General features: G+C 49.6%; 3 protein-coding genes across 3 annotated transcripts; 1 reads left to right on the top strand and 2 right to left on the bottom strand.

The window, feature by feature from the left end:
* Positions 1–793: 793 nt before the first annotated feature.
* Positions 794–2,766, top strand: FTJAE_8165 (vacuolar basic amino acid transporter 1; the record flags this gene model as incomplete). The annotated part of the gene is made up of 4 exons (XM_037354953.1): positions 794–1,046; positions 1,115–1,536; positions 1,622–1,750; positions 1,807–2,766. 4 exons carry the CDS (start codon positions 794–796, stop codon positions 2,764–2,766), a joined length of 1,764 nt encoding a protein of 587 aa, XP_037204753.1.
* A 1,823-nt stretch (positions 2,767–4,589) lies between these two features.
* Positions 4,590–7,578, bottom strand: FTJAE_8164 (nitrate assimilation regulatory nirA; the record flags this gene model as incomplete). Its single annotated transcript, XM_037354952.1, has 6 exons — positions 4,590–6,445; positions 6,498–6,676; positions 6,724–6,891; positions 6,946–7,216; positions 7,319–7,385; positions 7,441–7,578. The coding sequence occupies 6 exons, from the start codon at positions 7,576–7,578 to the stop codon at positions 4,590–4,592; spliced, it is 2,679 nt and encodes an 892-aa protein (XP_037204752.1).
* Positions 7,579–15,528: 7,950 nt separating this feature from the next.
* FTJAE_8163 (3-dehydroquinate dehydratase I) lies at positions 15,529–17,808 on the bottom strand (the record flags this gene model as incomplete). The annotated part of the gene is made up of 1 exon (XM_037354951.1): positions 15,529–17,808. The coding sequence occupies one exon, from the start codon at positions 17,806–17,808 to the stop codon at positions 15,529–15,531; it is 2,280 nt and encodes a 759-aa protein (XP_037204751.1).
* Between the last annotated feature and the right edge of the window lie 3,683 nt (positions 17,809–21,491).

The raw sequence follows: 21,491 nt of genomic DNA, 5'->3' as shown, positions 1-21,491 counted from the left end.
GTGCTTATTAGTGATTGAGTGACACCAGATCATCACTTTCATATCCACTGAGGAGGGCCCATTCAATTGACTTTATTGGGCGGGCCCATTCAGCTGCCACGTTGATCAAATCTCTGCTCATTTTTTGTCGTGTTAGTATAATCGATCTCCCCATTCTTTGTAGTAGCACAAAGCGTCTGTAACCGATGCAGACGCAGGGTCTTTCCACCGTAATTTGGACTGCCCATCTCAATAGATGGGCTGGAGTTGGGAGAATTGTAAGGCATCGGTGCCTTTTCAGTCCAGAATTTGAGGTGATTTTACAGAGGAGAGAGAGCTTGAAAGCAAAAGGAGCTCAATTGTTTAATGAAACCAAAATCTTCACTCTGAATATATGTACACATGCATGCACCTTGAAAAGCTCAACTCATCCAATCAGGGTGACTGGCTTAGTACTTATACTGTACGAAGCCAAGTACTTAGCAGTGCGCGTTTCGAATAAAATCTCATCATAAAAATTTAGATTTCATCACGCCGTTGTATCGATTCTTCCTGCAACCTTCCCTCCCGGCCCCGAAACCTAATGCCCCTCCGATTCAAGTCGGCATCCGTTGTCGACTGTCGGCGTTGAAACCCCGGATCTCCGGTCACCCCGCCCCGCCGTTATCTCCTAACCCCCGTCACCAACGTCATGGCGACAACAATGGCATATCACACGTCATTCCCCTAAACCATTCAGACGACAACAACGCACTCCTTGAAGGTCCTTGAATCATGTAATGTTATTGACTTTCTCTCGTTAAGCCCGATTGTCATGAATTCTCCGCCGCAGACTTCCGGCTCCGGCAGCGCCGCTTCCGGTCCGTCCTCTGACCCTCGTGACGACACGCCTTTCACTTCAGAGGAGACGCCCTTACTTGCTGGGTCAAGCTCAAGCTCGGCAGTAAGGTTGGGTACGCAGAAGGATAGCAATTCTCGTCATGTTGAGACTCAATCCAAAGTCCATATCCCGCTTGCGAGAGCAATTGCGATAGGAGTGAGCTTGTGGCTCCTCATCTTCTTAACAGGTCAGAGATCTATTCATCATCTGTAACTTTTCTAATATAGATTTGGCCATTTACTAACTCATCTGTAGCATGCAATATGTCTGGCATGACTCTGATTCAGGGCGCCATTGCATCTCAACTTGGTTCCCACGGCTCGTCTGCCATGTGGTTCACCAGTGCCTACCTCATTCCCATGTCTTCTCTCGCTCCTGTAGCAGGGCGCCTGGCAACCATCTTCCCACCTAGGACTCTTATTCTCCCCATTGCGGCTCTCATAGCCACTGGCGGACTGATCTGTGCCCTCTCGGCTTCGTTCGGTACGTTTGTTGCCGGCCGAGTCATTGCAGGCACAGGTGGTGCTGGGGTTTTGTCACTCGCCATTATTATTGGGCTGGAGTTGGCCAGCGAGAAGTCGAGAGGTCTTGTGCTAGGCTTGATTAACGCGGGCTTTACTGCTGGTGTTTCCTTTGGTGCTATCGTATTCGGGGGTCTGATGCCAGTTGTGGGATGGGTACGTTGAACTCATTTAGACTAGGAACTTTGGGTGCAGGCAGTGACTGACCGGTCGACCATAGAGGCCACTATTCTGGGGACAGATCCCTTTCGCTTTCGCCACAGGCTTGGGAGTATTTATCAGTATACCCGCTGCAGCAGAAGCACACGATACCAAGACGTCTACGAGAGAGAAGCTCGCGCGAATCGACTATCTTGGGGCTGGTCTTTTGGTAAGCTTCGCATGCTCTTGTCTCGGTGCAGAATCGTCGCTAACTCACACTTCAAGACCACGTCTATTGTGCTGTTTCTTTACGCAATCGCAGATGAAATCGAAACAGTACCCCTTTGTATCGCACCCGTCATCCTTCTGCTCTTCCTCGCAGTTGAGAACTACCTGGTAGCGGATCCCATCATACCCGTCAAGGTTCTCTCTTCGTGGGGTATCCTATTCTCATGTTTCGCACAGCTGGGTCTCATGATAGCCCGTTGGAGTGTTCTGTTCTACGCGCCCATATTCATGCTTGCGGTTCGAGGCTCCTCTCCGGCAGCTGCAGGCTCCATTCTGATTCCTACCAATGTAGGATTTGGTCTGGGTGGCATCCTCGTCGGCTGGCTTCATGTGCGCCGAGACGGTGCTTTTTGGCTGCCCTCCATTTCAGCCCTTGCCATTTTCACTGTGAGCACCTACGTGCTCTCTCTCATTAGCACTACGAGTCTTCCTCTTGCTCTCTTCATCGTAGTCGTGCTGATCAACGGCCTTGCGACGGGTGGAGGAGTCAACTACACACTTGCGCATATTCTGCACCTCAGCCATGATGATACCCGATACATCGCCACCAGTCTGCTGGGTACGTTCCGAGGCTCGGGTTCAAGCTTCGGTACTGCGGTGGCCGGGGGTATCTTCTACCGCTTACTCAGAGGAAATCTTGTGTCGGGGTTTCTCCAGCTGGACGGTGGTGAGCATCTGAGTCATGCTCGACAGAGACTGATATCTAGCTTGGTTAACACGCCAGGGTTGGTGCACGGCGGTGACTTGAGTCCGGCAGAGCAGAACATTGCGACAGAAGGCTATGCCGGCGCTACGAGAGGCGTCTGGCAGGCCATGGCCACGCTGGGTGGCGTGGTCGTTTTGTTTCAAGCCCTGACAGGAAAGAAAGCGCCTGAAGATAGGCGGGAAGATGAGCAGCCAGATGAAGAGGCAGCCAGGGCTGTTGTAGCTGAGAACGAGGGTGTCGGTGAAGCGTGAGGCCAAGGCCAAGGCCAAAGCGAAGGTGTTGAACTATCAAGATAGAGTTTTGAAGTATTTTTGGATACTTTGGGGGATGGATGTTTCGAGAGGTTTTACGGATAACTAGGTACAGTGCGTTACGTACCTTATGTCAGTTCATGACGCCGCGTTTGTTTAGTTATACCTTGGACAGCAAACGTATACAGTAAAATGTTACAGGTTCAACTGACAGTGTGTTCTGAAACAAAACATTGTTTACAGTTTGGCATTGGCCAACAAAGTATCTTTGCAGTAAGGGAAACGGTGACTCGAGCTAGTAAAACAGTCCAGTGCCAGAGCTACAACTTTGTTGTGGTGACGATCACCACCGTGCGTATGTTGGTCAGTTATCAACTTCTCATGAGGGATCAAACATGGGCGTTTCACGAGTGGTCACGGTGCTTTTATGCTTGGTCTATGCATACCTATACATACACAGTAAGAAATTTGAAAGCAAAAATCATCTCTCCCGGGACGGCACATCCCGCAATCTCCATAGATACTATGCGAACTGTCTGTCACCGTACGATATTTAGTGGTGCATAAGTAAGGAGTTTGCATAACGTGATTTAGTTGGCTCCTTATGCTATGTAACTGTGCTATACCTTAGTACCTTTAGTGCACCTCACTGTCCTGCATGGATGCATGCTAGACCCCTGCCTAATCTCGCTATCAGGTCCCGTTTGGGACGAACCCATGGTTTGTGGCTCTGCGGGCCGGTACCCGTTGGTCGAGCCAATCGCTAAGCTTAATCGCAGCCACCCGCCACATGAAGCATTTACACGTCCCAGGCTCCCCTAGGAGATAGCTAAGGTACGGTACCTTGGACATCAAATCGTCTCAAGTTGCAGCTCCACTTCCATTGGACGTCAATCAGTTACTTTGATCCCAGATCCTGGCAATGCAACACCGTTAGAGAGATCTTGCCCGTCGGCACTAGTAAGGAAGCTTCTTTCAGAGTTCACACTTGTCAGAGGAACCCGACCGATCTAAGGTACCTTACCTTACCTCACTCACTGAACGGATACCTAGAGTAGCCATCTCCGCTACTACACTTAGTACCTACATACATACATGAGATGCTAGCACTACCACCTTACTAACCTCAAGATAGTCACCACCAACCTGGTTTACCATTGTCACGCCTTTCTCCCATCCCAGTCTTGGTACGTACATATGCATGTACCATCCATTGGATGACCGATGATCACTCAAAATAACCACGCGCTCCAATCCCAACCCTGAAAGGTTTCCTCAGAAGTTACAGGGCCAGCTTATTCTGCCGAATCTTCAATGACAACCATGAGCCTCTAACTCTTTACACTGTTAGTTCGCTGCTTGCACTGACTCGTGGTGGAAATAATCACCCAACAATTCATATGTAGACCCCAGATTCACTAGGTAGTTACACCTAGTTTACTATACTGTTTTATATCTCATTTTGCTCTGTTCGTGTTTCAATGTTTGTTTCCAAGCTCTTCTAATATACAGTGGCTAATGCTTTTCTTCAAGTATTTCATACCAGTTCGTTGTCTGTCGAGGATCCCGCCCTCATGAAACATCCATTGACTCAACCATCCCGTTCGCCTGTAAATGCTGCAAGTTTGTCCATTGCGCCCAAAATTCCATTTCCGATTGCCGCGTTGAGCTTCCTGAGCCATGCGTCCTTCGCGCATCGCCCAGCGACTGATTCCTCCTATCTATGTACATGAATAATAAATAATAATAATCGTAACAAAAAGAAGACATACAAGAAATAGAGAGAAGAAAAAAAAGTGAATTTGGGCCTATCTCAGTCGCTCTCAAGGGTTGACGGTTGAGTTGCCGAGGAAGAAGTCAAGATCGCCTCCATGCCCGTTCTGCGATCGATTTTCATTCTCGGCCAGTTGCTCGAGAAGAGCCAAGAATGGGTCCTTCTCCTCTCCTGGGCCTGTTCCAGTACTGCCATTGTTGCTTCGCGCTCCAGGGCTTGTCGCTGTCGGGCGAATCTGGTTGAGGTGCATCTTGGTATGGCTGTCATCGCCTTGCCATGCCGCTGGGCTGCCAAAGGCGTTGGTGGGCACTGTTCCGAACATAGCATCATAGCCTCCGTTCGCTTCATTGATCATTCCTGGTCCAGCATTCGTAATGCTTGACCCTGAGCCATAGCTGTAAGGTGGGCTGAAAGGTGCGCCACCCATTGGGTGCATGTTATGAGATGAAACGGCATGCGACGTGGGTGACATGGTGAAACCTGCTGCCGCTGCCGCCGCGACTGCCGCATTATTTGCGGATGCATCACCACCCATGTGGTCATGCATAGTGTACATCTCCTGGTTTTCGTGATGGGTCGGGATTGAGGTTGGTGTTGCAAGGAGGCCAGGCGATGAATGCGGCATCCCTCCCGATGTATACGAGAATGATCGTCGAGCGGTGCCTGGAGTAGGTAGTCCCGATGTAGAGGGCGCCAGGCTCGAAATAACCTTCACGTCAGGTCGTCTCCGGTTGATAGGTCCTGGTGGAGCCGTGTTCTTGCGCTTGAGACTCGGTCGCTGTAATCCATCGTTGTTTCGGAGGGTGTCTTCAGCAGCTGGTCCAGCACCCATGTCAACTGCAACATCTGCAAGGCGAAGATTGGCTGCATCGAAACTGAAAGATGGGCCACCCGGGCCTCCAATGTTGGAGTACCGATCGAAGAAATCCTCGCTGTGAAATCCAGGTGTATAGCGCATTGAGCTGCGAGATAGAGCTTTCACCAACTCGCCATGTGCGTGGCTAATGTCTTGAAGTGTCTCGCGTTGGTGTTGTACTGTAGCCCAGGCATACCGCAGCTCACTCAGGAATTGCATCTCTCTTGACAGAAACTCTGCTGCCGAGCTGAAGACATTGAACTCGCCCTGGCTTCCTTGCTGACTGTAGTGGGCTCCGTGAACGTGAACTGTCCCTGCTGTGCAGACGCAATATCCAATGAAAGCCGGCCAGTCAACAATCCCCGATTGCTTCCCAAGTTGAATCAGCTCCATAATCGCGTTAGCGTGAAGGAAGCACATGTTAGTGGCTTCAATCTGCCAGGACTGATGCTGCCCTGTCTCTGCAAGTTCTGCAAGATCGATAGGGAGAAACGGTCGGTAAATGAGACAGTGGATCAGGTGGTAGATAACTTTGCTAAGCAGAAGGATAGTCGAGTCGGCCTGTCCAAAAAGAGTGCCAAGGTTGGAAAAGACGTCTTCAGTTCCAGAAGCCCACACATCTAGGTCTTGACGGATCTTGGATATTGTGGAGAGTGTGTGCCATGGAAAGTGAGAGTCGCCCTTGACGCCGCCAGCGGCAAGATATCGATTTGTGTTTCCAAGAACACGTGTAATGTCGATGAGCATGCCCATGCTCCCTTGAGGTTTCTTGTCACTGCCCTGGAAGTACTGGAGGTTCGAGCCTGTTTGGAAGAACTCGCCTTCGACAGGTAGCGAGGATGAGTTAGGCGACCAAGAAGGAAGCCGCAGCATAATAGTGTTGTCGCTTATTAGGCTGGGTCGTTTCGAACCGGTTGCTTGAAACCGGTCAAGCAAGTAACACGTCCAAAAGAGTCGGCGTCGCATCTCGCGTTCAACTGGAGTCATTCGAGCCTGGCCGTCAGTTTCCTTATGGATCTCTAGCGCCATGGCCATGCCAGTGGCACTTGCTATATCTTGTTAGCACCATTGACTGGTATCTGGGGCAATGCCGCTGCTTACTCATAAGCATGTACGCCTTCTTCCCTTTTCCTGTCGCAGTGAAGGCACTGACCAACAACAGAAGAGCCTGCAATCCATCTATGGACGGCTCGTCGATGTTGATCTCTCGTCTAGCTCGTGCTGCAAGGTCTTCACTAAGGTTGGCAGCCGCTTGATATCCACTAGGGTCGGTGGTGTGTCTGAATACGGTCAGCATAGGGGTCTGTGTTATTGAGGGGAAACAAACCTCGCTGCTACGGCTGAAATGGAAAAGGAGAGAAATCGAGGGAGCTGGTTGAGTTGGAGTCTTTGTCGGATAGAGGATTCATCAACGATATAGTATGGTTTCCCATGAAACCTGGCAAAATATGTATCGAGCAAGACCTCGGCTTGGGCTGGAGGGGGAGACAAATCACTAGGGAGCGAGTCAGTTATCAAGCCAGGGTAGAAAAGCGACTACAACACAAACCGAGCTGTTGGAGTATGCGGAGAAAGCGATGCCGTATCGCCAGGAGACGCACGCGCGTCTACTGTGGCACGTTTGGTTGTCGACTCGCCAACTTCAGTGACTTGAGAACCATTCTCAGAAGCTTCTCCCTTGCCAGCTCCTGGCAAATTTGAGCTTGCAAGCGACACATCGTCTTCGCCCTTCTCTCTTAGTTTTGCCTCGAGCCCGTCAACTCTTTTCAAAAGTGCTTCCAATACGTCTGTCTTTGGTCCACGTTTTTTGGGGACCGCGTCTGCAGCTGAGTTAGCCTTCGCTGCTGGGTCGGGGCCGGCACAGTGATGCTGAGAAACCCAAAACGACAAGACACAAGTTATGTGATGAAGTGGCGACTTACCATAAATGCAAGGGCATTGGAACACCTGACAAGCCTCGCAGGAAGGTCGGAGTCGGTTGCATTTAATCTGTGGCAATGCTAGTAAGAATCATTGTTCTTGCAAACACATAGTAATGTCTCACCTTTCGCTTTCGGCACGACTTGCAGTTCATTGATTCGCGTGGCTCATTGCTCATGCGACGAGTTGGAAGGCGCTCAATGCCAACTTGAGGTCGGGGAATGGCCACGGGGTGGACTCCAGGTATGTGAGGAACGTTCATGGCGTCGTATATGGAAGTAGTCATAGCTATGCTGGTGGTAACGAGTGAAATCTGCCGGTGATCGAGGTCGTGATTCGGTTTGTTGGTATTGTCTCAGAGAACTTATACCAGAGTAAATGAGAGACAATGATGCGGGAAAGACAAGACAAGAAAAGAATGATTGGAGTGTCGTTGATGAGCTATCAGAAGCCGATCATTCCAAGTGATACCAGATCCAAGCACTCACTCTAGGAGGTGCGTGGCCCGTTATACCGCGTTAGTTGACAGTATGGGTGAACAGTCAACAACGACGGCAATGATGGTGATGGAGCAGCTTGATGGTGATTGACTGATTGATATGCTCCCAATAGGCCGGGTAACATAAACAGAAATAAGGACGGACTTGGAAGGAGGAGATCGAGCCTAGAAGTAAGTAAGGTGAGGCGTCTAGAAGATGGGACAGGACCGGTAGTAGAATGACTTCGGAGGCCCAGAATTGTACGACTGACCCGGCCGAACCCCAGTCGCCGGTCTCATTCTGGTTGTTGCCAATGTGGAGGTGGCTAGTGACAGGACCGGGGTGCGGGCATGAATGATGAGATGGTGGTGTCGATGTTGGGATGGATCATGGTGGGGAAACGGAGCTCAAGATTTGAGTCCCCTTGTGGATGCTGTTTCTGAATGCTGACTCAAGCCTGACAGGCATGGCATGGCTCCCACGAACTTGCAGAGCAGCCAATACCAGCATAATCTCTTTTAAATAAGGCAGACGGCGCATCTTGCTGGCGTCTGGACCAGCTGTGCTATTGGAGCGCACGGAGGGGATGTCGACTATGAAGAAGAGAGTCCTGTAGAGTAGTAACCCCCAAGTCTCCCAACCGACAGGGTAAACCCCCAAATGATGGTAACGTATGGGCCCCCAAATGACCAAACCGGGGAAGGGCATGCCCTGATGCCGCTCGCCTTTTCTAAATACTGTAGCATTACCCGAGGTATCTGTCGATCCTGTCTGCTTTCCTCCGACTTTTGTTGTTGTTACATAGATGCTGGACAGGCACGGATTTGTGTCTTGATCGAGGGTGCGTACTCGGTCCCGTTCCCAAAGGTCCTCTCGGCCTTGCTCCTACTAAATGATCCTGAAAAGCGGATTCATCCTCACACCAGATTAGACATCTGTTGCAAGGACTAGACTAGTACATACAATACGTACGTACGTCTTCATTTATGCCAGGGGACACCAGGCCATGCCATGCGGGTCCCAAGTTCCATGACCAGAAACTCGGGCTCATGTTAGCGAAAGTGGCAGGGACCAGGTCGACAGCGATTATGAACGTCTTTCTGATAATCTTCGATACCTACTGTACGGAGTAGGCTCTCGACTACGTACGTATGTACTTGGTTCTGTAACCGCCAGCAGAGCAGCAAGGTACCAGTCGCCATGGAACTGCTTCAAGTTGACAGATCCTGTTCTGCAGCTTTTGGACGTCCCATTCTCCGGCTTGACCGTCATCAGTAAAATCCTTGATTTTGATTAAAAGGCACTCCGGGATGTGCTTGTCAAGCTAAGGTATGGTTTTCTTCCTGTTTGTCGGCTTCATCGATAAGCTGAGGCTAACCAGGGGCAGCGATCAAAGATCAGAGGTCAAGGTCTATCAGTGCCGGACCGACCCAGAGCTACGGGTCTATATTCTGCCCAGGACCAGATGCCCGTCAAGTGTAGATGCACGCAGCATCTGGTCCGAGGCGAGTAAGGCGAGAAGCGAGACTTGCGATAGGATATGGGTTGGATCCAGAAGGCTTCGGGTGTGTTCTGATGTGGGCTAGATTGGTGAGTTGTCTACTAACCTAGGAACCTAGGTAAGTTAGAAAGAGGTGACGATGGTCCAAGCTCTTGGTTCCTGCCTGTCATTTAGTTGCGCTGTCCAAGCTTCCTTCCATTTGCACAGCGTGCTTTCAGTCACACAGCCCTGGGGCTCCTGTCTGTCAGACTTTCTCTGACAGCGGCAGCGATGAATGAACAGCAGTGGAGATGTATGGAAATCAGGCACCAACTACTAAGGGAGGTTCGTATTGTACCTAGAGACGGGCTCCCGTAGGGTGCCTGAATTAGCGGACGCTTCGCTTAAGCATAGCGGGAACAGCGTTGTTTGGGGCTTGACTGGGGCTGTAAGGACCCTGTCTTGACAGTGGAAACTCGGGGCCGGCGGGGACCGAATGGAACGGACGACAACCAGTGCAATTACGATAGGTTAGTAGCTGCTTGTGCTTTTTTTGGTGAGCCTGAAACTCTAGAGCGAGGATCTAGGAGTTTCTGTCACAAACATGGACCTAAGCTTTTGCTGCCGTGGTCGACGTCCTAAGCAACTATCGCACGACGTCCATCCAATGGCATCACGTTTTATCGCATACATGCACCTGCATACAGTGTTTCAAAGACGCAACTGAAGCCTGAAGTCTCCGCATAAACAACCCAGACAAGAATAGGTTCACCGGATTTGGCCTCGCTTCTCTGAATTGGTAGAAAACATGGCCGAAACTAGGTATCAAACAGCTGAGATCGGCATCAGGCTTCTCTATCGTTTCCGTGAAGGACTTACAGACCGCTCGTTGACATTGCATCCAAGGTAGGTAACTACCTTACCTAGTTATGTATCATCCCAACTAACCGATGGCTGTTGGTTGGTGCCATCAATTAGTGAAAGGATCCTAGCGAGGTGCCTGGAACCTGGGTATCCTTATCGATATCAGGCTCTCCTAAGTCGCAGTGCGTCGTTCCCGTACGGGTTGCTACCTTGATTCTCTTAGTCCAGACTTATTTCAATCTTCTGGGCCTCAATGACAAGCGACGACATACATCGTATCCTCAGACGGCCATTTCGAATCTGCAAAATGATCTTCCTTCTTCCCCTGGCCAGGGCGCACAGCAACAGCAACTCCGGACGTGTGGATATCTCCGGAGCAGTCTCTTCGTTCCCCTTGTAGTTGCTCCTGGCTCGACCTATTACTACCAAGCGGAAGTTATCCATAAGAATTAGTGTCCACAGTTCGGAGCTGCACGATCTAAGCTTTCAAGAGTCGGCCGAGAGACTAGCGGGAGCAATAAGAATTAATGAGACTTCCTAAGCGCCACGCTCTACCCAAGTTGGTGGGATCTAGCGGCTGCTATTGTTGTTTATCAGGGCCATTTCCATTGACGCCCAGTCCGCATTCCTGTGTCTCAGGGGCTTTACGGCACTGATTAATTATAATACGATGGATGTTCATTCTCCCAACGTGACGTGAACACTCCAACAACACTCCACTCCGGCCGAGATATCCCCTGGTACGTAACAGGTTCAATGGAGCCGCGAGGAGCTATCGGCAACACCCTCCTAGCATTTCGATCTAGCTGAACTCTCTAGACTACGGAGTAGACTCTTCGGTTTTTTCTCTCTTTCTCGGATCACCCTTGGAACTGATCAGCAGGGCTGACTATCAACCAAGCTAAGTCTCATAATTTGGGATCGATACTGTACTGTCCCTATTATAGGAGCTCACAACTATATCTTCAAAAAAAGCAAGCAAGACATGGACGCATCGGACCTGCATATGTGGGGGATACACCAGCATCTTCTGCAGCCACAAATAAGGCTTATATAAAGAACTGGCGCTTCGCCATTCTCTGTGTCTTGTTGATCAGGGCTGAAAGATTGGAGAGGACTATATCTATCTAGTCTCCTACGGAGTACTGTCCTTCTTGTTAATCTTGATCCCCTAGATATGTCCCTCCTTTCCGCTTCATAGGCCATAGGCTTCAAGTCGTCATGAGGCTACTGACATCCTGGCAGCCTGGCAGGCCTGGCTAGTATCGGCGTGTGGTGCGTGCTTTTTGCACTTCTCATGGTACGTCGGCTCTATCTCCCGATTTGGACTTTGAGGCCGCTTGAGACCCTGGGAATGTGCTTGGGTTTCTTAGTATCCTTGTCAATCCACGTTTAGGTGGCTTTGCCTCTGCCGCACCAGACCTCGCCTCGACACCCTGCCCAAACAAACTCCTCGAACTCTGCCATTGTGACGCGGTGCTAATCGTCAATGTTCACACTAAAGACTGGCCAGTGCTTGAAAGTGCGGTACATATATACATATAGTCAATGCCGAGCGCATTGAAGCTTGATAAATAGGCTAAACCCAACAGGTTCCCGGCTTGCGAAGTCTCCACGGCTGTTTAGACCAGAGCTTGGCACGGTGGTTTTCTAGAAGGACAGTCACCAGTGTGCAAGCGTATCAATGCCGGCTCTCCCTGGCCTTTCCTGTCTCTACCGAGTACATCCACTTTACCCCAGGTGCTCGATTCGTACCCGGTATACGGTGTAGGTTGGCCAAGTATCGAACCATTCTCACACTCCCAAGTCCTAAGCCTGAGGACTCTCTGTCTTTGCTGAGCTAACTAGCACACGAATAGCCGGCCTGAGTGGCTCACCTAAATATGAAACAAGTCGCGTATTTGGATGTGGCTTGTTTGAGATCATCGTCTTCACTCTCACAAACAAATGACGTGAACTTGACCACTTCTTGGTGGATTGCTGGGTTTCTGCTGGGCCTCACCCGAAAACATATGCTCTGCTTGCTACAAACTCAACTATGGGCTTTGCACTAGTAGTACACTGACTTTTGTCGGGATAGAGGTGATAGTGGGCAACGCAGAGAGCGCCAACAGCCAGGAGCACTTGCATATCACGAAAGGCTATATTCATATCCACATACTTGTTATAGGGAACCAAATCATAACCAGTCAACGATACACGTCTGTAGTCGACATCATTCTTGGGACCTGTCATGTGCGTTGCGGCAACTCATGCAAGAGCTGTCCAAGATCTTGGCTCACGAGGATACGCTGCTATCGGCAACGTGAGATGGGTCACAATCTTGTGCTTGGATGCAGCGAATAGTTTGTGGTGTCCAACTGATCAGTGCATTCATATTCACCCTATTTTCTACGAAGACGAGTTGGGCGCTCTCTGCTGCTCAGTCGTCTTTTCGACACTGCAGCTCTTAGTAACTCATGATCAGGACTTGCAATTCCTGCCCAGTTCCGGGCGCTCGTTGACAGGATAGCTAGGTAGGTCCAGGACAAACCTAGGATACAAACTCACGGTGGTTTCATTCTCCACCTAGAGGTGGAGGTTCTCCAGCTCGCTTGGGTTCAGAATTCAGCTGCCGTTGTCAGGATTACTGAATAGTAGTTAGAACTGTAATCGTTGTGTTCATACGACTCGAACTCCAGAGAATAGGCTTCCGTGGTGATTAGGCGATACTGACAGTCGTCGTCAGGCATCGGGCCTCCACACGTATCAGTGAGTCCACTACCATAGCATTCGAGGTGTATCCGTACACGCTCACGATATCCATACATGACCAAGTACTCGAGCTAAGATCAACTGACACTAACCATTTTGTATGCATATTAGTCGACCAATTCCATGCTGTACAAGGTTGGCCATCACGAGATATCTGGAACTTGTTGCTGGCCCTGAATGGCTTGAGCCAAGGAACCAGAAGTTACAGCGATGCTCACCGGAGACATTCTGGTTAATCATGGGCGCTTGAGACTGTCATTCCATACATACTTGTATGCACTGCATCATCTCTATCACATCCCCACCCGCCCCTGTAATGGCCTTGATGACTTACCTACATTGTTAATCCAGTCACCGGCTTCCTTTCAGATCGTCTGGGAAGACGGCCCTCGAAGCCTAAGTAGACTCTACCTGATACACTTTAATCTTGAGTTACTACAAAGGCGTGTCGCGAGCCTCGTGGCGGGGTTTGTCTCTCTACGAACCCCATGTGTGTGGGTTTGCAGTCTAGATGCTTCTCACTGCAGCATTAGCATGTTTCCTTATTCAAAGATGGCTGCAGCTTGGCTCAAACCAGGGGTCAGGCTGTCTGTGGCAAACAAACCAGTGATGGCCACGCGTGAAGTGACACTACGTACGTACTTGTTTCTACCTTGTCGAGGCATCTGCAGAGGTCCTCTCATCATCTGAACGTACTGGGCCTTGATAGGGAGAACAACATGGTGTTGTTTCGTTCATCTCATCTCGTCTCGTCTCGTCTTACTCAGTCTCCAGTATGCATACATATACACACAGTACGTACATACAACATCATTTTCACCTTCGTTCACGCCCCCTATTTCTTGCCGTTAGAAGGGACCATGCCAAAGTTTTCTGATTTGAGAGGCCCGGGTCCCTGATCGTTGTTCAAGAGACACAAGATCCGCCTCCCCGAAACGGGTAGCTCCAAGTTTCTCACGAGTTTGTTTTGTTCCCGTGTTTATCCAACAATTTACGGATGCATCTTACAGAATATGCGCTTGCCGGTCGGCATTGACACTTGTGACGAAATGGTTTCCATTCATCAGGGAAGCCAAGCCAAGGTTCAGTCATTACAGAATAGAACTGCCGGATAAAATGTACATATTATCCAAACTCAGTTCGTTGAGAAACTTGCTCCTTATCTCGAGTATCCGTATGAGACGACATAATATTCCCAGGATGGCCCCTCTTATCTCACCATGCATTGTCTCCTACGGGCAATCCTGGACTCGGCTACAGCATTACTTTTTCTCTCTCTCCCTCTTCAACAGGGCCATAGCCGCCCTTTACCGCCAATATCTTGAACAGAGCCAAACGTAGAAAATTCTATGGGCCCTCTGGTATACATATACATATACAGATACAGATACAGATACAGATACCGACACTTGCAATGAGGCAAATAGCCACCGACATGGACCAGGGTAAAGCAACCCCAACCAAGCGCCCTGAATCTCACACAGCGTCTAAACCCATCTCACTCGGAGCCTGGGCAGATGCCTGCAAATGACAGATGAGGCATTTGGCAAGGCCCATGAGGGCTCACGGAAACCTTGCGGGGCTACGGTATACAATACAAGTCTTGCAGCTAAAAGTTTATGAGAAATGATGGTGGCCCATATGCAAAACATGATTGAGTCTTGATCGAACCAGATAATGGCCTCGTTCTCAGATGGCACAACCTGCCAAGGAGATGGTCAGCAGGGCGACGAGGATCCTCAGACTTTCTAAAACTTTGAATGAGTACACAAAAAGCAAATAACATCAAATAGTGGAGCAAAGTGTTTTCAAATCTCGTCATCATCTTGAGCTTCGGTGGTATTTGCCAGAAGCGTCTATGTAATATTTGACTGACATATAGGTGATTTCCAACCCACTGGTTCTCGTATACATCCCGTATCCTCATATCGTAGTCAATCTTGCATGGGCAGGTCTATACTTAGATTGTTATAGCCCATAGGTAGGTAGTTAAAAAAAAAAGTATAGATAAATGTAACAGATCGGGAAGGTTCATAACGAAAAAAGTTGAACCTCCGCGCTCATATCTGTGGAGGTCGGCGGTCCTAGGATTGGTGGTGACGGTTCACGCCGCCGCCGTTACAATAAGAGCCCACTCTATAGGGCCCCCTGTACGTGTTTCGCAGGGGTCGTCTGCACACCAGATCGGCATCCATCCAAGATGCAACTCTGCGACCGCCTAGAGCGCATCATCTCGAACACCCCTATGGCCGGAAGCCAGACTGCGATAAGTCTAATGTGGCCGAGAATCTCTTCGCTGGCAGACAGTCAAAGTAGAGCTCCCAAGCGGTCTCGATGGCAGTCGGCGCTTGGCGTCAGGACCCTTTGGCGCGCATATAACGGGGACAGTTCCTTGTTTGTTACCCGGCTTGGCCCTTTGTAGCCGAAGCCTCGTGGATATCTTCTGGCTTCGAGCGCCTAGCCTGCGGCGCTTCGGACATCCACCCTGTTCTGTCTCCAATGTCCCAGAGTCGATTGACCCCGATAGCAGATGAACCTAGCAGGTATGGCCGCTGTTCTCCTTTATGGCGAACAGGCGGGCTGCCTGTCGTCGGTGATTGACGTGATCTTTTTCGCAAGTCTTGCCCGACTCCTTTCAAACGCCGTAGCGATGACTTCCGCTTGCCAGTCTAACAAAGCTATAGGGCACATTTTGCCCAACGAGTAACCTCAAGCTTTCGACCGTTGTAAATGCTGCGACATCGTCCGCTCCATAGGCAGCGAATCCGTTCTTCTCAGCGATGAGCCCTGGGTCAGAACTCTTCCTGACAGCGCCGTCTGCCAGGTCAAGAAACACCTTCTTCGTGTTGGTTGCTCCCTTGGGTCCGACTCCTCCAAAGGCTCGTAACAACATACCAACTAGATGACTCTTTTCCGAACCAAGAGCTGACACGATGACAAAAGGCGCACTATCGTCTTCTACTGAGCGTGCACGTTGCAGACTTTCGAGGCTGATAAACGGTTCGATGGGCGGCGCATTTCGAGCAAGATTACTAGGTGTGCGGAAGCCAACAGTATAGATCTTGGAGATCTTGAGAGCTCTCATGGCGAAGAATACAGGGGCTGCATCGTCTGAAGAAGATGCCATGACAACGGCCGAGCGGCCAAAGTACGCGGACGGCGCCAGGTCTCTTGTAAGTGTGCTGAGAATACCCTTCCATCCAGCATTGTCGAATACAAGGGAGGTCGACGAGCCTAAACCAGACTGACTGCCGAGATCAACCGAGTCGTTCTGTCGTTGTCGTGGGCTCGATGGCATTGAGCCCGGAGACGACGATCTGGATGAGGTACCTGACTGGACCACGATGGTGTCGACAACTCCGATAACACGAGCCGCCTCCGTCAAGATTGGCCCATTGCCACCGTTCAACCCAGCGAAGAATGGGCTAACCTTTGTCAATGCATTATGTGGTAGACCCGGGTTGAGATAAGCGCCTCCGAAATGTTTCTGATTACACCACGTCTCCAAACTCCTCGGGTTGTTTGGATGCCTTTCGACAACTGCAAATTGATGCGGAAGACCCAGTTCGTTTATACACTTTTCATAGAAGGGAGCCTGCGGTGTGGCGTTTCGAGACGACGAGCTGTTGATGCCATAGATGCGCTTTCTTGGTAGTTGACCCAGAAGTGATAAAGCAGCATTGATCTCGGCAGCGCTCAATTGCCCGGGAGCAGCGATGAGAGGAAGAAGTGGGTGGGTGATAGGTGTGAAGACAGGGTTCAGAGTCCTAGAGAACTGACCAACTTCGCCCATGTTGACGGCGGAGAAGGGTGGCGCATTGGGGTACTCGGCACGCATCTTGGAACGGAAATACTCTAGCTCGAAGTTCTCGTTGTGTTCGTTGATTATAGCAATCATCTTGATAATATCGGCGTAGGGGATAGATCTTTGGAATACCTCCTGAGCATACGTCGACGGCCATCTGAAATTGCCTGAAAAGTCGTGGAACGCCGACATGATGCGAGAGTTTCCCCGCTGCTCATGGAGCTTCTTGCGGATCTCTTCTGGAAGCCAAAGTTCTACATCGATGTATTCTACACCCCACTGAATCGCACGGTAGAGGTATTCGTAGTACAGTTCGGGTTTGTCCATGGGGAACCTCCCATTCTCTCTCACACACCGTGTTGTGAAGATAATGGGAAGCTCTGTCCGCTGGCGGAGGAGCATGACCTGTTCCCCAACATAGCTGAGGCTGGGGACTTCCGAATAGCTGCCATCGCCAAGTGGTTCTCTGAGTAAATCAACTCTGATCTCAACCGCATCAGCGCCCACAGTTAGGATATCGATATTAGGCAGAGCGGCGTGAACATCCGGGAAGGTGGTGGAGATGAAATAGGTTCTCGGCTTTGCCATGAGAGCATCATGGTAGTTGATCTGACCCAAAGTAAATGAGATAAATCTAGCCAGGTCGCGACGGAAGAACGGGGATTCGGTATAGAGGAATTCGTAGTCGCAATGGGTGGAAAGTTGGGTGTCAGGAGGCATCCCTAGATTCACACAGTGAGTATTTATTGCAACAACGAGATTGCGATTGCGTGCAGCAACGTCTGACTTCGCTTCGTTTGCTGCAACTCCTACGACGAAGCCAGAATCCTCCGACGAGACCTCCTCGAACCCATTCCGTGTTCTGCATGGTGTACCCAGCACCTCTGCGAAGACCGAGACGATGTGTTCTTGGCCTGGTCCATACACAATGACGACGATTCTAGAGTCTCCCTTTGCCGGTGTGCTTCCAAACGTGCTCTCGTTGACCATTACTGGACTCGAACTCGGCCGGTCGATCTGCATAGTGGTTGGTTCGGTGGCGCCATTTAAGGCAATTGAGGGCGTCGGTCCAGGAAGGTTTTCCGCTAATATCGATTGAACGGCGGCCATTTTGTATGGTTTCTCTTTTTTTCCCTTTTTGGTCGGTGCAGCAGAAACGTTCCACCTCAAGTTCCGTCTTTATTACAGCTTTGCGCTGGAACTATTCGCAGTGTCCTTCTCTACACTGAATGCACTGCCGTCCCAAGCAGGCGCCTTGAATGCGCTGGAAGATGTCTCTCTTGATAGGAGGCTCGATGATTGATTTTCGGCACTTGGTCAAGCTCGTTATCGGTTATCGGTGGGTTTCTCGTATGCGGCGCAACGTTCGACGTTGTTGTGATGAGGATTTGGGAATTAAATGGTGGAGTAGCGGCGGTTCGTGCTTCGAGTTGCTGTTGTAGTTCAAATTCCAGGTCTGCTTAGACAAAGTATTAGGAAATTCTATGTGAATTATTAGAATTGAGTCGCAAAAAGTTGGCTCTCTATGATGGTCGACAATGCTGAGTAGGGAATTGTAGAGGGTTAAAGAAGTGAGTGCGGACCCTTTGTTGTGGGGATGATTTCCCGAGTATGGGGTAAAGTTTGAGGTTTGATGAGGGAAGAGAAAGAGGAAGGTAAAAAGGATGGTAGGACTGTTTTTGAGTTTTCGGGGGTACTTGCTCACCTATGAATGAAGGCGACTAACTTAGTAGGAAATCAGAGCAAGAATTATATGTCCCGGGGCTATAAGGCGCAGTGCAGGCAAGGCAGTAATAGCATGATGGGAGGGACGGACGGAGGTTGATGAGGGAAGTGATGCAAAGACTAATAAGACTAGGCCAAGACCCAGAGTATGTATGTATGTATGTATGTATGTATGTATGTATGTAAAGTCGCTAGCGAGTGCCAAGCGATGAATATTTGACCGATGGGATGGTGTTTGAGCCGACTCAGATGGTCGAAGCGAAACAAGGGACGTACTCTGTAGTCTGTACAATAGGCGGGATTCGATCCCTGACGATACCTGATGGAGCTGACGGACAAGGAAGGGCAGTGGATTGTCCCCGGTGGAGACGAAACGAAGCGAACGAGGCTTGGGAAGATGGAGACAGAGAAGACGGGATGGAGATGAGCAATGGATACTGAAGAAAAGCGTCGGTGCCGAAGACTGGTTATGGGCCAGGATTAGACCGTTATCGTTGGTGGAAGGGAGGCAATCAAGTCAAGCGGCGTGGGCGAGGTGATATTTTCCACCACCAGGCGACCGAGGAGACGCCCGTCTTGAGCTTGTCAACCGCTGCGTTGGAACATGGAGTAAAAAGTCTATCTGGGGCTGCATAATATCTACATATGTATGTATATCTATCTATCTATCTATCTTATCTATTGGTACTAGGTAGTCATGTCGTCTGCGATATCGCTAGGTATGGATGGATGGTATGGTATGGAGAGGATACTCTGAGATTGTTTCTCATAATAATGCTATATGTTATGATATTATCCGTACCTGCGTACGTATACTCATCGTGACTAATGCCAGGATGATCAACTATGGTTCCAATATATCCGTCGTGGGGGTTGGATTTGGGGTTGACCTAACCTACCTATCTAATTAGTTAGCTGTTTCGGTCAACACATCTTTTTCCCGATCAAACCATAACTAGAAACTCTTTCCCTTAGCAGATCGTCACTCGCAATCTTCCTGATGCCATGCAATATAGCAGCAGCATGATAACTATGACATGCCATTGAATTATGTATGACCTCGCTAGCGGCCGACCCTTGGCCCACGGGGACCAACACTAGAGAGAGAAGATGCATTTGCAGTGGACGGATTATTTGGGGGTACCAGGTCCATGAACGGCGTCTTGCCTTTTCTTACGATACCTTGATACTTTACAGCAAAATTCCTCAAAGGAATAAGAAAAAAGCGCCACAAAGAGATGTCCTGTAGTTCAATGGGGGTGGGGGCCCCGTCCCCATGGAAGGGTCGAAGCTTTTGGATTTATAATTCTCCATAGCCTCTGATAGATGGAGTTTCCTGAACTACAATTATCCTCCAATCAGATCTGGCAAGTCTCCGCATAATTGCTCTAGTTAAGGTGTCGGTCCGCGTTTGTTTCGAGTGGCTCCAACTTCACTTCTGTCCTTGCCCTGGCTCTTGTTCTATGTTTCAAAGCCCATGCGTTACCATCAGCATGATAATGCCATCCATCTTCCATGACCATCGGGACAGGTTGCATTCGGCGCAACGTTTATTATCTCAGGGGCTTATGACTTAGTAGTTGATATTGCTGCTACATATATATGTATGTCCATGTGGTCTCAGGACGAGCATTAACCTAATATCCAACCCCAGCACCGCCCACTTTGTTTCTTAACCTGGCGTGATATTATCTTACTACTACACGGGATCTTCGTTTCGCTACAGAATATGTTTCGGTGGTAATCATTGGGCGAGTACGCATCAGATGGACGGATATCGTCTCGCCGTTCTCCCGGTGCTACGCTGCGTTAGTCTTGAGTGGCTCACGACTATCTTGTTCAGTGGAGATCCCATGCCATGCATGTCTCTCGACTCCTCGTCTAAGTCGCGGCAGAGCTTCACGGGACGGAACACCAACGGAAAAGTTACAAAGGCTCGAGAGACGTTACGTGTTCGTCTCGTAAGCAATCTCCGCGAGACTTGATACTACGTCGTCGTCACGGGAGTCGGCAGTCTGTAGTTGATTCTGCGGTCGTATTTCCTAAATGTCGCTTGGACATGCTCCAAGTAGATGGATTCTTCCCAATCTGGTCAATGTGCCGGATATGCAAGCACAGAAGCGGTTTTCCGTCTATACAGTACTGTACATGCCAACAGCTGCCCAATGGGTCACCTCTGCAGGATGCATGCAATGCCATTGAGAAAGTCAATCTTGATCTGCCGCCGTTGATGAACGGTATTTCAGCGTCGTATCGTATATGTTTCTCGGCTGTTCTGTGACAAAACATTGATTGGTTCGATACTTACCTACTCACTCAGACTCTGATACATAATACTTTCTTCTCCAGCTATAACGATCTCAGTATCGGAACTCTAAGTTTCCGGGGGCGCGTCTGTTACAGATACATTACTTGACGTGAAATCCTTACCCCGTCGTGTTTCGTCAAATTCCTGACGTCTCCGACCCCATATAATCGGCCCAGGCTGAAGCATGGTCCCTTACAAACGGCTTATCCAGCCAGTTAGTCCACGAATGAGACTGGGCCAAATTCTACACATCTATCTTGGCGAGGAATCACCACAGGCTCCAGAGCTCGCTTCTCAAGTTCTCTGCATGTCGATTTTTTTTTACGACCAACAAGCTTGTTAATTGGCGTCTGATACGACTCATGCGAGCTCGTGTCAGTATGTTCCGTCCAATAATTCATATACCAGTGACAAACAAGACTTGGCTCTGCTTGGCGTCCGTTAAGCTTTGTCTTTTAAGTTTTGCCGGGCGAGTCTACGTTTTTGTGTGATATTTTCCACCGTTCGGATATTTTGGATAATATTCTGGATTGAATCGTGATCATGGATTTGAGGTAAACTTTTGAGAATTGCATACATATGTACATACATACATTAGTACATCAACTCTCAGAAGCAACCTTAGTAACTTGAGCAGAATTGCATCATATCTTGCTCGAGATAAGCAGGTACCGAGTGACAAATGTCAACCTTATCTTCCGTTCCCGGGCACGCTCGCTCACTTGTCATTTCTGAGACCAGAGACCGATCATGTTACCTT

This window comes from Fusarium tjaetaba (genome assembly GCF_013396195.1).
Source record: "Fusarium tjaetaba strain NRRL 66243 chromosome Unknown NRRL66243_c0000172, whole genome shotgun sequence".
NCBI lineage: Eukaryota > Fungi > Ascomycota > Sordariomycetes > Hypocreales > Nectriaceae > Fusarium > Fusarium tjaetaba.
This window is presented reverse-complemented; position numbering and strand designations above follow the sequence as displayed.